The sequence below is a fragment of the Parasteatoda tepidariorum genome, chromosome 8 (genome assembly GCF_982258835.1).
Source record: "Parasteatoda tepidariorum strain Cologne lab strain chromosome 8, Ptep-v5.0, whole genome shotgun sequence".
Taxonomy (NCBI): Eukaryota; Metazoa; Arthropoda; class Arachnida; order Araneae; family Theridiidae; genus Parasteatoda; species Parasteatoda tepidariorum.
The window spans coordinates 34,290,524-34,307,905 of record NC_141762.1 but is presented as its reverse complement, the minus strand read 5'-3'; the positions used below and the strand labels follow the sequence as shown (position 1 = coordinate 34,307,905).

The following is a 17,382-nucleotide window of genomic DNA, read 5'->3' as shown; positions in this document are numbered from 1 at the left end:
AAGCGAATAATGCAAGCTTGGAGATGGATACACGTGCTAGGATTTTTTAAAGATTTTAAAGAGCAATTTCTTTAGAATATTCTTCATCCAAGTTATCTATTTTTTTATTTCATTTGTATAAATTTCGTTATAATTCAAAAAGGTTTTGAATTTAAAAGAAAAATTTAAGCTTTTGATTAAGATGAATGTCTTTAAAACGTTTTCATCTGTGTAACCCAGCTAGTACTATTTGAAAGATTAATAAGTTCAAAGTATGACAACCATAAAATAATTTTAACGTTTGAAATATTAAAATTTGCTATTTAAAATTATGTTTAATTTATTTTAAAAATTTTACATTTTCGTAGTACATTGATTTTTGATTATATACAGTTCTCTAAGTATCGAAATTAATTTCTTCAACTGAAAATATTAACTACAGCTAGAAAATTTTTTGTCTTAATTTATAATAAAAATTAACTTAATCCCATTCGACATTTTCAAATTAATTATGTATTAAGAGACATTGGTATTAGGTATCAAATTATGAAACAAATCTGGGTGATTTTTTTTTTTTTTTTGGTTTTGAAATATACATTTATTTTAAACAAAATGTTAAAAAAAAAGCTAAAACTGTAACTTTTAAACTAAAATGTTAGAAAAATCGTAAAAATAGGAATTTAATATTAGTTTAAAGAAACTTTGTTTTATCCATTTTAATTTTTTTTATAATCATCGTTGAACAGCCGAATTTTGAATTGACAACTACCTATGTACAAATCCGTACAGCGATACGTACCCAATCCAGTAGACAAGGGCTTATGAATCTGGTATGGCACTGTGTCAAGTATCGGAAAAAAATTTGCTTTTGATGGAATTAACCATCATTTGTGTTACGTGGTGAGCAAAAACACGAAAATCTTCCACGGTTAGACTGGTGGCAATGAGATTTTATCCCGTGATCCGACACCACAATAGCAGTCGTACTAACCCGGTTTCGAATCCCGGCAATCGATGGGATTCGAAACCGGGTTACGTCTTTGAGAAACGAGCTCTGTATGCCCTGATCCACAACGGCTCTATTTCAAAATATTAGTATTTCTGAACCATAAATAATAATATTTTCGCGTAAAGACAGTTTTTTTAAGTAAACACTCGTTAAAATAATAATTTTGCATCGCAAATCTGGATTGCGTCAGAAAAATTTAAATTTTTATGGTACAAGCGAATCTAATTTTTTTCCTTCTCTTTTTCTTTCGTCCTTCATATTTTCTTAGTTAGAATTATTCAAATCCTTTAACCTCTGTTAAAAGAAGCCGTTCGCCTTTTTTAGAAACTTTTACCCTTAAGTTAGGATAAAAGTTAGAATGACGTTGGGATATTGTCTCTTAAGTAGGATAGTCATATGCAAAATTTTTTTCCTGACAACTAGAAACATTAAATCAAACGGTTTTGCACACTGTTTCTAGTGTGTCTAGTACCTTTAGTGTCTCTTTCTAGATAAATAGATATTATTTTGTGATTAGTTGAGCTGGGCTATTACAGATTGTTAATAGAGATATATTAAGTCATATTATTATTTTAATGAATACTAGTTTGAATTGGTGAGTTCTGAAAAGTTTCCCGATGAAATTGCTTTGCTACTAACTTTATCTTTGTAACAGAATTGAACGCTAAATATAATAAATCTACTACGAGGATTAGTGTTTTATTAGATAAAATGAGAGTATGACATAACCTATTAATAATACCAGCAACTAAAATGTTCATTAAAGAACAAAAATTCTTTCCGATTTAAAATAGATATTTTAAATATAAGACAATGGAAGCAACAATTCATCCGCTAAGTTTTAGATATATTGAAGCGAACAATTATTACTGTTTAAAACTATTATTATTAATTTTACTGGTAAACACTAAAAACAGACGAAGAAAACTGAAAGAAGATATTTTTTCAGTTATAAAATTGAAAAATCATGTTACAGCTATCAAAATTTCAATAAAAAAGAATTCATCGCAATTCACTTGGAAAAAGGCTTATATTTTACGGCTTTTCTTTCCAAAATGAATTTTTTTTTTTTTTTCAAAAAACAGAGCTCTGAAACCATCTCTGAATCATTGAAATATGAAACAAGTATTGACAAGAAGACCATCGAGACCGGGTTATCTTCCTAAATTTGGTTTCGCCTCGTTACCATAATACCTAAGTGAGAGAAAAAACCAATGTTAACTCAGTTGCTAGGCAACGGCGTTAGGAAGTCTCATAGCGTTGTCTTGGCAAGTTAGATTCACCTTGAATACCCCTTTTCTATGACCCACTCCAAAGCCCTGAGTACCAATTTAAAACCTCCTTGTCTAGCCATTTCTTGGGCGAAATTATGACTTCAATCTCTACCGTACTTCAAGCAAGAAGGTTGAATTCCAGATTTTTCTGTCTATCTTTCTTATGATTGATATTGAGTTACAAGCCTGTCAACGTACATGCTGCATCGGATTTGTTCCTGTCTGCATTGATGAGGCTACTAAAGGATAAAACATTTTTTTTATGATTACTTGACCTCGTCTTATGTATTTTGGTGAATAATAGTGAAAGTGTTTCTTTTGCGAATGGTTAGTGTTTTTAAAGTGGACAAAAAAAGCATCGGTTTTATGCCCGGTACTTTTTGACGCAGCAACAATAACATCTATTCAGTATAATATTGAGTTATACATGCCTGTTGACGCATGTGCTGCATTGGATTCGCTTTGTCCTGCTATATTGAGGCTATTAAATGCGATAAAAAATTTTAAGATATATTTTACGAGTGAAAAAAAATTATATTTTACCTTGTCTTAGTTCTATTAACCGTGAAAGTGTTTCAGTAAATAGTTATTGCCTTTAAAGTGAACAAAATATTATTATTAAGTGGTGAAGATTATATTAGCCTGGTATTTTTTCATAAACAGTTACACATAATTTTGAATGATTTTGATTTATCAATGCATATAATACATTAGACTTAATCCAGTTCTTGTATGCATTAATGAGGTTATTTAAGAAATAAGAATAGTTTTATAGTATTATTTAGGATAGGGAAATAAAAGCGTTCTATAGCATTGATTTATTTTGCTGAATAGTTGTGGAAATGTTTCTGTTATTGATGGTAGTGCCATTTAAAAGACAGAAAAATTTATATTTGTATGACTGGTGTTTTTTTGATACAGCAACAGTTAAATAATATAAAATTTAGATTCTTACAATAAGTGATTAAAATGGGTCAGTTCGGAGCTTTTGGAACCCTCTCCAAACTGTTCTATCCATGCCGTTCAAAAACAGACCGATCTGTTCGATCGGTTTTCATCTACAGAAAAGGGTAGAGATATTCTTTCTTTCCCTTTTTTGTTATAAATAAACGAATTTGCGTAGAATTCAAATACTTTTAAAACAATTCATTTCAATAAAAATATATTTTCCTATGCCTTGCTAACAATATTTTTGTAACTTTTTTTTAATCAAAATAAAAATTCATATAAAATATACATTTAGACATTGAGAATTTGAATTGTGCATTTAAAGTAGAACGATTAAACCATTTTCAATAGGAGTATCCCCTAAGTTTGTAAGGATCGATAATTGTAGTTTGTATATCTGTATGATTTTAACTATTTATTTTTACTTATTTTTCTGAAAGAAATATTTAAATATATTGGTAAAAGAATTATTATCGAATAAAGAATAATGACGTCACCTGAAAATTATGAATAGAATCAATCGAATTATCAACCGTTAAACGCAGAACACAAATTTTTTAAAGGCGAAAAAACATATTTAAATAGAGACTAATATCTTAATTTAAACATACTGCGCAAAAAGTACGCGTGAAATAAAAGTATTTAGCTCAATAAAAACAAAAAACATCTTTTTATTTATTAATTCCTAATCTTTTTGAAGTCAAATAATATTTAGAGAAACGATAAAATAAATAAAAATTCAGATGTTGTAAAGTTGTGAATTCTAAACAGCTTTGTGTGAAAACTAAAATAATTCCACTGTGGCATCTATTGTACGATTGAATATACTGATAAGACTTTTCGGTTGTTTCAATTTCTTCATCCGCATAAAATGTGACGATTACGCATATCTTTCAATAGCCGGAAAAAGCTCATTTTCTCCTCTTTAAGTGCCTGCATACCGTTAACTTTCAACTCTTTCACCATCAATATACAAATTAGGGTGAAAGTATCCGTTCAAGAACTGTGACGGCAGGACGGGTTTTAGAACTGTTACTGCCATCTAGTGTGTAAACTGTGAACGAACTGCATCATTGAGTTTTAGTGGAATACAAAAAACAAAGATCGTTCTTTATAAATGTGACTCAGTTCTAAAGAAACTGTGATATTTACAACCAATTAACTATTATGATTTACATCAAAGAATATTTCTTTCATCTAATAATTATTTTATAACATTTGCATTTAAATAGCTGTTTATATAAAAATAAAAACAATCGTAATGAAAAGTTATAGGTACATTTTGATTGAGAAAATGATTATTGATGGTTGAGTTCTTGCAGACATAAAAATGTATTAAAGTTTCAATATTTTTAACTAAAGAAATGTTTAATGCGTTATTTTAAATTAATACACTTATTTTATTTTATTTTTTCAACAATTACATGTTCAGATTAATATTTTAGAATAAGCACAGAGTTTACAGTTGACAGTAACATTGTTTTAATAATATAAGGCAACCAAAAATTTCAAATATGTACAAGTTTTGAAAAATTTAAAAAGTGAGGAAATATTTTCATTAAATGTTTAAATCGTTGAACATCACAAATACAATGTAGTGCATAATTATATAATTTGAATTTAATCATGGTGTCCTCACAACTTCAATTTCTCTAAGGAAATTTTTTTTATTTCATTATTCACTTAAATTGTATTTTTAAAACAATATATTTACTACAGTTTATTAAATTACTTTTTTTTGAATGCCATTAGTGGATGCTGAAATGAGTTTGAATATTATTGAAATTCTAGAATAATACGAACAATTAATCAAAGAAATTGAGAATAGGAGTTTTAATAATGCAATTTTAAATTTACGATCATAATTTGACTCCCTTTTTGCAATTTTGAATTGTATCAGAATTTAAATTAAATATAACGTCTAAATTAATTCAGACAGAATAAAATATTTTATTATTTGCATTATTTTCATTAAACAAGCAAATAATCACACTTATTTAATTCTTTTTCAAATTAAATAATTACATATTTTTGCAGTTACATTATAGCAACACATTTATTAATACGGCGTCTGGTAACACAGAAATCAGTTTCAATTTCGTTGGTGCATTTAAAGAAAGCGAACGACCAATGAAACTTAGAATAAAATTTTTAATAACGCTATCACTAGTTTCAAGTTATATTGGAAAGTTAACGTTTTTAAATTTCCGATGGAATCATACTTTCCATTTGAAATTGGACTTACTTTTTATTCAATATATCAATCGGCTTCTTCCTTTAAATGCTCCTGAAAGATATGAATATAGATTTATTTGCAGCGTCAAATGCTCTTACATTTCTCATATCGCTTTTGTTCCATTTTTTTTTGTGAGTTTCTTTTTCGCTAATAATTTAGATCTTGGAACTTTATCGACTTCTCTTTTGTAAGGACTTTAAGGACATAAAGAAAAGTTTCTTTCATCCGCCATTTATTTCATAGCTAGTAGCTTGTTTGTCTATTTCCATCGTTGCTTCTTAAAAGAGATATATTTCTCCCAAGCGTTTCGTGAAGTAAAGTGCACCAAAAGGATTTATTTTTCGATATAAATTCGAAAAATAAGAATTCTTTTCTAAATGCTCTAGTGTCATGCTTTTTATTCTTATCGATACAATCGATGATAAAAATAAATACAAATGCCAGATTCTAAGACTTACTAACTTTCCTGTATGCCTTCGGGACTGTCACTATTGCAATTCAAAACGTATTGTGGATTACAAATATCTAGTTTACTTACATGAATCCTTTCCTAGTTCAAAAACTTTATTTTTGAGAATTTACTATTGTATTGCTATGATAATGACGCTTGTTGAACCATTTTCACAAAGGCAACTTTAATCAGATTTTGTATTGAAATCTTGCCATGTAAATTATTTTTTTAAAACTTGATTGCACAAAACTTTGCAGTGATATACGCTTAAAGCTTTTTCTCGCGTGTATTAGCAGGCTCTGGCGTCACATGAAATAAAGCTTTTTAGAGAATAATATGCTGTTGTTAGCTTGGGAATGTTAAGTTTCGTTATTTTTAGCAAGCGTATTTGTATGCTGGAGATGAAAATGGCGCAAAACATCGATGTGAAGAAGCATTTATAAACATATAAGAGAATAATATGCTATTTCTGTGAGCTTGAAAATGTTACGTTTCTTCATTATTAGCTCAAGTTTCTGTCTGCTGGTGATGAAAATGGCAAGAAATATCAACATGAGGAAGTATTTAAGAGCCTTTTTTTAAAGTTTTTGACTAATCCTGACTGTCCAGACCTATAATAATATATAAAAATTAAAGCATTTTTAGTGATTTTTATAAATTTTAATCCTATTCCAAATTGGTGATGTTTTCTTGAAAGTATAATGATATTTATAACGTTTAATCAATGACTTCATTTAAACAGATCCAGATAATTTTTTCAGCTGAAAAAAATATAGATTATTTAAAATAGAGGCGAAATTCAAATTAAAAATACTCAAATTTTTTTATTTATTTATTTATTTTCCTAAACTAAAGTTTATTGTTAAACACCCTTAATCCAAACACTCTATTGAGATTTCAGTAAATTTACATGCTGTAAAAATTCTGGTTAAATTACCGCATTGTGTAATGACGTTTCCAGTAGAAAAAAACGTAACTTTGGTTACTGAAATTACAATGCAACTGTATTTAAAAAATTGATTTGGTAGTTTTCCCGTTTATATTATAATGGTTTAGTGGAAATTCTGATTATCAAAGTTATAGTTCTTATAATTTTATCACGTTTACCAAAATTTATCCAAGATTATTAAACCATATTTTATTGTAAGTGTTACTAAAATCATTGCCAAAGCTCTTTTGTTAAAATTGCCAAGCTTTTTGGTGTTCCTGTTGAGTCAGAAGTATGGTTAATTTTACCACATTCTGGCAGTTTTGTCCATATTTTTTATTGGTGTACTTGATATAACATGGTTGCAGGCACCGTGTCCGTTGTCCTTTTTCTAGATATGCAAAATGTTTTTTTTTTCATACTTTATTACTCATAAATAAGTTGTTTTACTTTATTCTAAAGTTTTATTTTTGTTCCAGCAGGTCAACAGCAATACTTTAGGGTAAAGCCTCAAAACACGGATGTAGTGCAAGGACAGACAGTCGAACTTCAATGTAGGATTGGTAATCAAGCTGGGAGCGTACAGTGGAGTAAAGATGGATTTGTTCTAGGTAAGTTAAGAGTAATTTTTTTGGAAAATTAACAAGGATACAATACATAACTACAAATTACAATTAATAATTAAACATAATAACGTAATTCCAATACATACTTACATAACCGTGATGGAATAGAGCGTTCGATTTCTAATGAGATGTAAATGGGTTCGAATCTCAGTGATGACTGGTAGACGTAAATTCCGCATTCGGCTTGCACCGACAACATTGCTGACGTAAATTTAGCCTCAATGGTAGACGAATCATGGGTTTGAGTCCCCCTGCCATCTGGTTAACCGTGGGTGGCTTTCGGGGGTTTCCTCTCCATGTAACGCAAATATGGGTACGTTCCAACAAAAAGTCCGCCACGAAGGTCAAAATTTCTCCTAAAACTTGATCCAGAAATTTCCTTATCTTCTGGAATAGGTTCAAAATTACAAAGCTATGGAATTGAACATTGGTAACCATAAATTTAAAATTTGTGTCGGCTGTTCAACAAAGGTTTAAAATAAAATACGTAATTACAAAATCACGTGCGAAGATTAATAAGCGTTAAAATTAGTATGTTTAAATGCACGTATCCGCAAAGAGAAAATGTCTAAATACATTTCTGGAGTACGACACGTTAAATGATATAAGTTTGAACGTGTGTAAACGTCAAATAAGCCCAACATTGTGGTTTAAATGGCCAACAATATGATTCTACGCTTAGCAGATTTTTTAATCTATTTTTGATGCAAGCAATATCTAATTTCTAAAAAAAAGTAATTTCATAATGTAAACTCAACTTTTATGTATTGTTTGTAAGACTAAAACATGTGCAAAGCCAATTCCTTAACCAAAACGTAGGCGAAAACGAACTTGTGAAAACAGCAAATTGTAAAAAAAAACTTTTTTTATTAATTTTTAATTCCAAGTTTAAATAAAAATTTTGTGTCCAGATTGATAATAATAAAATGAAATAAATTATAAGAAATTGGATATCTAAGTTTAAATTGGATATTATTGTTATCAATATCTAGAAAATGGTTTAAGAGTTTAATTTTTTAAAATTAAAGAAGAGAAAAATGGGAAAATTTTCCATGGTGAAACTCTTTTAAGTTATTATGAAAAAAACCTGAAAATGTTTCAAATATTCTTGTAAGATAATTTCATAGTTATTTACTTTTAATTTTTTATCATGAAAATATTAGATTTAACTACTAAATGTAGTGGTACTCTTCAATTAACGACTTTCATTTAAAAATGAATTAATCAACACATACTATTATCTTTGAGGTCGTTATATTTTGTGTAGTTTTAAAATAATTAATCTAAATTCTGTATTTATCATTATGTTTAATAACTCTTTGGAAATTTTGTCCATGGCTGATAAGTGGCCCTAAATTTTGCTCTCTTATAAGAAAAGAGTGCCAGATTTTAATAAGAAAGGAACTGAGAAATACATTTTAATTGTTTAAAGTAACAACGTTTTTAAATTTATTGTGTTCAGTTAATAATTACCTTAAAAGCTTTAAAAAGTTTTTATTGTTTTCGTTTATTTTTTGAATAAAGTAACTGCGAATACCACTATTTGCAAGCATTTATAACCAATGCACTAATAATAATTTACTTATTAATTTAAATTAATTGTTATTAAACTTACGAGCATGAATTACGATGAATTCAGATTTACTTCTCTAAGAGAAGGTATTATCTCAAAAGTTTAGTTTTTCAATTCCTTTTGTCGAGACAGAATTAGAATTCTTTTGTCTGGCTATATTAAGTTATCTTTCTTTTAATTATATTTTAATGCCATGGAACACTAGTTTTTTTTCGAATATCAAAAAATTACCTTCATTTTCTTTTTTTAATTATTTATCTTTTTAAGGAAATCAAGATCTTTCAAAACTAATTATTTTGTAATTCTTATTTCAAAATTTGTAAAAGAACAAATTTGCAATGGATATAAAGAAAAATGAAATCAAATGTAAGATTACTCAAAATATTTTCAATACACAGATTCAATTTATATGCTAATCGCAATCCTGCTTAACTTTGTAATTGATGGGGGTTTTCATTTGTTGTGTCTCTTGTTGTATTTGATTATGTTAATTAATAACATGGTTGTTTAGCCATGCATTTACAGTCGTTTTTTAAAAGTAATAAAAAATTCTTTTTCTATATATTTCAGATTTCTTTTTAGAGTTTAGATTTTTATTTTAATTTAAGTTACGCACCAGCTCGGCTACTTTGAAAGTATATAAGCGTTTATGTATACATTTTTATAACTTTATTGTAAGTAATTATTTTTTCCCTCCTGTTTAGTATCCTTATTTTTGTAATGTCAATTTTCGATTCGCAACTTTTTTTAAAACTAAAATCTGAATTCGTATTGTTTCTTAATAAGTGCTTAAATACCATGTATTTTGGACAATTTTGTTTTATTTAAAACATTAAATTGCCCGTCTTTTTCCTAATAAATATTTTTTCGGAATATATACATTAGGATTTTGGAATATTTATTTTTTGGGGGGTTTTATCGTAAAATATTTCAAAATAGAAATTGTTACAAATATAAGTAAAAGGAAAAATTTATAATTATTATTATAAAGATTAGAGCAGTTGTCGTATTGTGTGTTAGCACCTTTTCATTTTACAAACTATGCATAGCTCTGACCATAGTATCTCTTAAAAATATGATCTAGCCATTAAAAAAATTGAGGCGTTAATCATAAGTTATATAAATGTGGAATTAAAACTGAAGTTGTATACATCCATATATTTCAAATTTATATGTTCAATATTTTTTTATATAGATGTTCTATATGGATCTATTCAATATTATTTTTTTCATACATTTCAATTGCTCAATTGAAGAGATTGATTGCGTTAATTAATAGTTTTAATAATTATTTTTTACTATATTAATAAAAATGAGCATTAGGCGTTTTGTAAAAAGATATTTTAATAATCTAGATTTTGATAAAAAAAAGACTTCCTCTTATACTCATTAAACCTTTTTGATTTTTCGAATTTCAAAAGTTGTAGAAAAGAATTTATATAAAACCTCTCAATTCGTTATTTCATCAGACTTAAACTTTGAAAGACTGGCAAAGAACTTAAAGTTTTAGAACAATATCACAGCAAAATGAATCGAAATGATAAAATATGGTTGAAATAAATCAGAAGCATCTTCAGATCCCAATGGAAATAGTATTATGTGCCACATGAGGGTAAAAAAGCTCTACTTGCTTTCCAACGACGCGCTAAAGGAGAAAATTTCTTCCACCAACTTCTTTAAAATGGAATAAAAGATTCGAAGGGAGAGTAAGCATTTATCAGAGAGCGTCCTCGCCAACTTAAAAAAATATCTACAATTCTCGAAAGGGAAATATCTTTTCAAACATCATGTCCTGAATACAATTGTAAACATATATTTTGTTTACTCTATTCTAAACCATATTGCATATTTTTTTTACATATGTATCCAGGGGACTGAAGCAATATAATAGTAATTCACAATATTTTCACTATTCCTTATTACTATTTCCAGATAAGTTTTAACTTAAGATTTTGTTTAAATATAATATTTTTTTTATCAAATAAATATTTTTCTCACTCTATCCTAAATCCTTTGTCATAATGTTTTACGAAAACATCCAGAGATTGGGTTTCAAATAATAATTTTCCTCTTTTTTTCGCAGGAAAATTAACAACAAACTATTTCTTAGTATTTTTTTTTTAAATAAATTCCTCTAACCATAACCTTGTTTATCAAGTTTTTTTTCTCATTTAGAGGTATTAAAAGTGAATAAAAAAACTAATGATATATTAAAATGTCTTAAATTCAGACTTGCAAACTACAAAGTTAAAGCTTGGCTGAGAAATCTGAACAACGTAAACATATAAATATAGTTATTTCTATCATCAAAACTAGTCCTATTTTGAGCATTACAACAAAGAGTATTTCCTTTACTAGCATAAGTTCTGTCCCCATCATCAGAACAAGTTATAATTTTATTTGTTATTTTTATGACCTCTTACAAAAAATATCGAAAAAGTATTGCTTCAAATTGCCAATATTCATGATAAATTTTACAGAAACAGAAAGCTTATTGGAAGATCCCGAAAGCAGCAAAGAATTCGTATCACTGTTATATCAGTACTAAATTTAATGATATACTTTATATGTTTCTAAAAATTATGTTATTCTCATTAAACAGTGTAATATTACAACATTGATAAATAAAAATAATAAATGGCTAAAAAATCATGAACAGGTTAGTTAAAACTTTTCAGTTAACGTTGCAATTTAAACTTCATTCTGAAATGATCTCTTTGTGTGCTTATTTAAAAACAAATTTAAAGTATAATAGTTGCATATTTCGTACCCATTTGCAACAGTTTTGGTATACAAGTATCTCTTAACCTTTATCAACTTTTTGAGCCAAGAATATTCTGTAGTTAAGGCATTGAACTGTCATAGTGAAGAACTTGGTTTGAAGCCCCATTGGCGGCTTTAAGCACAACCAACTTCAGAACGATTGGGGCCAGTTTGTCTGATTAATAAAGGTGGCCTGTGAGCAGTGCTTATCACATTGCCACAATCATGCCATTGGTCATGAAATTGAGGAGCCTTATCTTTCATCACGCCCTGGCTCACAATGGGCTGTATAGGGAATATTTTTTTTTATCATTTTGACAACATAGAGTAATAAATGTTAAAAAATTTTATCAGCTTTATCATATTTGTCTTACAAAAATGTCTAGAAATGCGATAATATTAGATGAATAATGTAAAATTAAATAATTGCATGTTATTAAGCCTTTATACTGAGTAAAATTTCAAACTGCTATGATCAAAATAATAATTAAAAAAACGTTACTATGTAAGAGACGAAGACAATAGGAATTCTGTTTTTTAACTAGACAGCTGAGTAGTTATTGTTTTTTTTCTACCCTCACGGTTATAAATGTAACAAAAAACGATACGATGATTCAAATGATTTGATCATTGGATATTTGACGTTTCAAGCATATTGAGAAACATCCGCATTTGTTTGTCAAAATCGATTCCTTCAAAACAGAATCCAAACAGCTGATGATGACATTAATGCCGCATCCTGAAACCCTGGTCATTATATTTCACTTAGGGTATGTTAGGCGAACTAAAAGGCCAGCGTTTCATAGCGCTTCACTTTAAAACAATGTTCCTATGTCAGTTAGTTTATTGAATACTCGTTGGATGACGTTCCATTTAATTGATGGTTTCCGTTCTTAAAAGCAGTCGCTAATGGATATTAAAATAGAAAAACGATATTCACAGTTTCGTCAATTTCTTAAATTTTAGAAAATTAAATATTCGAGAGTTAGTTAGCAGTATAATCAAAACAGGATTTGGTTGAGTGATTGTTTTCGAATTTTCCAAGGCAAACCACGCAAAAGCCTACTGAAAAATAAAAGGGAAATCCTATACTGGTAACCGACATTCTATCAATGGAAAGATATTAAAATTTAAACTATATTACTAATTATTAAATAAATTATGTTATGATAAAATGTTAGAAAATTAATAATACTATCAAGACAGGATAAGGGTAACTTTTTGTTTTCTAATTTTCTAGGGCATGAAAAGCAAAATCTTACTGAAAAATAAATGATAAATATTATTCATGGCGTTATACTACGTTACATTGATGAAAACACATTAAGTCATAAATTATATTACTTATCAGTGATTAAATTATTTTATTATTATATTATATTATTATGTTATATTATTATGTTATATTATTATGTTACATAATTATATTGCATCAGAATTATTAATTAAATTTTATTATTATCTAAGAATTCAATGAAAAGACGTAAAGTTTAATTTATTATATCATGACTTGTTAGATATTATTTCATTTAAAAAAAAAACATTTTATTTTTGAATTTTGAGATGAGATATTGTTAAACAGAAATGAATATTCTTAACAATGCAATTGTGATTTCGCTATGAAGTCGAAATATTAAAGGCTGCTCTTTTTTTTCATTTTTAACGGCTATCATTAAATAAAGTACTTTAGGGGCCATCTTTGTGTATTTTAGAAAATTTAGAAAAATTTAGATTAATATGCAGAAATTCCAAGAAGGAAAGAAAGGAACGAAAAAATACAGGAAAGAAAAAACTGAAAATCATTACGTAATTGTGCTTATTCTATAAATTAAATTTTTAAATTTATATTATTTGTTTGTTTTTGTTTTGAAATTATTTAGTCTAATTAACAAAGTCTGCTTTAGGTAGTTTTGAAACAAATTTTCTTCTTTAATATCTATAGTGCAAGGAGGAAAAAAAACTAAGTAAAGTTCCAGTGCTGAACGGTAATGATATTTCTAGTAAAATAAATCCATAATTCTGATTAATAAAACTAAAACATACGATGTTTAAAGAATTCGTTCAGTAATTTTTCCATTCAAATGGCAATTTGAAAATTATAATTCACATTACCACACAATTAGTAAATAATACAAAATTAAATAACAAATTTAACCGAAGGAATAGTTATTTTGACATGCTCCAAAGTATCATGATAAAATTTTGAAATTTTACCACTTTTAACAAATTTTACCATACATTATAAAATCCTATTTATTGCTAATTGTACAAAAATCATTGCAAGTGCACTTACTGGGAAAAAATTTACCGATTATTTTGGTGTTCTCAAAAAGCAAGAAATAGGATACATCTTACCATATTCTGGTAACTTTGTCCACTCTTTTTTTATCTCAGTGTATAGGCAAAATTAATAATTCATACTTAAGAAAAAATTGATATAATAACAAAATTGATATAGCAAAACTGATATATGATATCTATTTTAACTCGTTACATTTATATTAAATTTGGAATACATATTTTAATATTTTAACAATGATTTAAAGTTAAATATGCATATTTCCTAAATATGTCAAAACATAAACTTTAAAAATTCCTATAGATAGTAAACTTTTCATAATTTTGACAGAAAAATTAAAAAGTATAACGATGTTCTTAGATTTAAAATATATATATATATATATATATATATATATATATATATATATATATATATATATATTCCTTTGCATATTGATTTTTTTTTTACCTTTATCACCAATTATACTTTCCAGTTAACAACTCTTTTCCCAACTCTTTCAATATACCCCTAGCTGAGTAATTTTAATCTACTTTTCCGCCTAACTTCCTTTTTTTTTCTTGGTTAAACAACTAAAAAAGAAATTTTTGGAAGCACCTTTACTGAATAATTACTTCCTTCTAGAATGTCAGAGTAGGATTAACGAATTTAAATGGAATATTTTTAAAATTAGAATATGAGAAAAAGAATGATTTGAGCAGAGAACAAACTGAAAGACAAAGAATAAACAAGTTATGACAGAAAAGAGAAGGTTTAAGAATCAAGTGAAAAGAAGAAATTCATTTCGAAAGGATGTGTATTTCTGAGCTGTTCATATATGTTTTATCAGAAATAAAAATTAGGGAAGAGTTTGGATATTTTTAAGAATGTCTTCTGTATTCGCAAAACTTAATGTTTTAATGAGGTTATGGAAATTGGGTGAGTGATTTTTAGAGCAAACAATTAAATATATGTAGCAATAAAATAAGCATTATTGATTATTCTCAATTGAAGTTACTGTAGGTAAAATTTAAAATTCAAAAACAAAATATGAGTTAAATCTGATTATAATAACCGTTCGGGAATATATAAGTTATTAATAAAAATATGGTGGTTTACTATGCTATATCTTTCTTCAACAAGTCTGAACTTAATATCTGTGGAAGAAATAAGTAAAAAAGAAAGAGTTTTGGTAACACTTTTAAAACTTTTATATTATCTCAAAAATTGCGTTCGAACGTTTTAAATTTTCAAAAACAAAAAGCTATTTGAACCGCTAAGATTGCTCCGAAAGATTAACTACGGGTTTTTGCTGGCAGCTTATATATAAAGCAATTAATTTGATTGGCATATAAAATGTAAAGTTTTTGCCATTAAATTCTATATTTAATCCAAGTTATGTTATGGAGCATGTGTCGTTAAAGGAATATTTTCAAATATTATTTATTGTGCATAAAAAGCAGTCAATTGAGCAATGTTGCAGCATAATTAAAAATAGACATTTTTTCCACAATTATGCCCTTAATTAAAAGTTTCGGAGAATATCATTTTAAGCCACATTCTCGAATTATTCAGATCATTCTTGGTGAGAAACAGAGCATTTTGAACTACAATCTAAAATTGTTTAGGAGACCTTTTTTAGTGTAAAACAGCACGTCATTTTAAATCATAATCTCAAATTGTTCAGAAGATCATGTTTGATTCGAAAAAGAACAAAATTATCTCGCTATTTCAAATTATTCAGAGAAATTTCTTGTAAAACAGCGCATCATTTTAAAATGTTCGGAATATCATTTTTGTGTAAGACACCACAATTGCCTTGTTAGCAGTTAGATGATTCTGTGCATTGCGCTGATGTTTAGAGGAAAAGGCAGAAATTGGTGAGCATGAAATATCTTAGAAAAGAAAAATCCAAGAGTACTGATCAGAATGCTAGTTTGACGCAGAAATTTCTACTTTGGAAAAATACGTGGTTATTCATTATGAAGTCCCAAGTCAAGAAACCATAGCGATGATACACAAATAACCAAAATAATTGCTTGAGATAACCCATTTAAAATTGCATCTGTGTATTTAAAGCGTAACCCACAGGAACATTAAAACTACTGATTATACTTTCTACAAAGTAAGGAAAACTTTCTCATCATTATTTTTTTTTAAATTTGCTTTAAAACTATCGTATAACAGCCGACCCAGTTTTGGGCTCATGACTACTAATGTTCAACTCCGTAGCATTGTAATTTTGAACCCAATCCAGAAGACAGAGGAACTCCTGGATGAAATAGTGGACGAAATTTAACTTCATGGAGGACTTCTTAAACTTCTTAATGGAACTAACCCACATTTGCGTCACATGGAGAGAGAAGCCACAAAAACCTGCAACGGTTAGCCTGACGCCAAGGGGACTGTTACCCATGATTCGTCTACCATTGAGAGCATTTAACTTCAGCAAGTTAGTTGGTGCCAGCAGGATGGAGAATCGGTATTGACCAACCAGCCATCGCTAGGATTCGAACCCAGGTCACCCCATTGGAAGGTGAATGCTATATCCTCTGAGCCACCACGGCCCTCCATCATTACTTTAAATTTTCTCCTTAAAAGTTAAATTATTTTCCTTTTTTGATTTCAATTACGCTAATATATGTTTTGAATCAATGCTCAAATCTTCAAGTTTTCTTTCATATTTTCACTAATATACATATTGCAATTTATACTGTATCGAATTGCATAGCGATTGAACAAACTATTTTAATAAACTTGAATATTATTGAGTTTAATCCTATTTCAAAGCAGTGTAATAATATGCAAATCTGCAAGTACATTCAACTGCTATAACTGGAAGTTAATTACGATTTAACATAGTATTCTTTTAATCTTTAAAGGCAGAAATCCGATCCGTCATCCCAAACATAAAAGCATGAATTAGTTTCTAAAATATTTAGTTCACGTCTTCAAATATAGTTAGCGAATTAAGCATTGAATTTTACAAAAATCTTTATTATTTGTTGAGGATGAATTCGCATTTGTGTAGCTGACAGAATTGTATTAAACTGAAACACCAACCGATCAAATTCACCTCTGTCGCAATAAAATATTCAAACCGACTTAACTTTTCATGACTATTTGGTGGAAAGTTTGTAGCCAAAAGCATCTAAATGAAGCCAGTGTATCATTCATTTACGTTCGCAGAAATGAGATTAATTTCTGTTACCCCCAACATTTTCCTAAAGTGCATTTTACTTAAAAGGGGCTCAACGCTCATAAATCGTAATTGCGAGCATTCTTCTTTAGTTACTCAGCCCATTCTTAAGTTAAAT

General features: G+C 28.0%; 1 protein-coding gene across 8 annotated transcripts in view; it reads left to right on the top strand.

Moving 5' to 3' along the window:
- The window catches only part of LOC107443592 (nephrin), a 240,125-nt gene that overhangs the window by 140,767 nt on the left and 81,976 nt on the right, over positions 1–17,382 (top strand). For 4 of the 8 annotated variants that reach the window (XM_071181531.2, XM_071181530.2, XM_043046461.3 and 1 more), the window contains exon 2: positions 7,308–7,436. In XM_071181531.2, coding sequence (XP_071037632.1) covers positions 7,308–7,436 — 129 coding nt within the window. Of the gene's footprint in view, positions 1–7,304; positions 7,437–17,382 lie in introns of all 8 variants that reach the window. The other 4 variants (XM_043046462.3, XM_071181529.2, XM_043046460.3 and 1 more) reach the window with 1 other exon arrangement.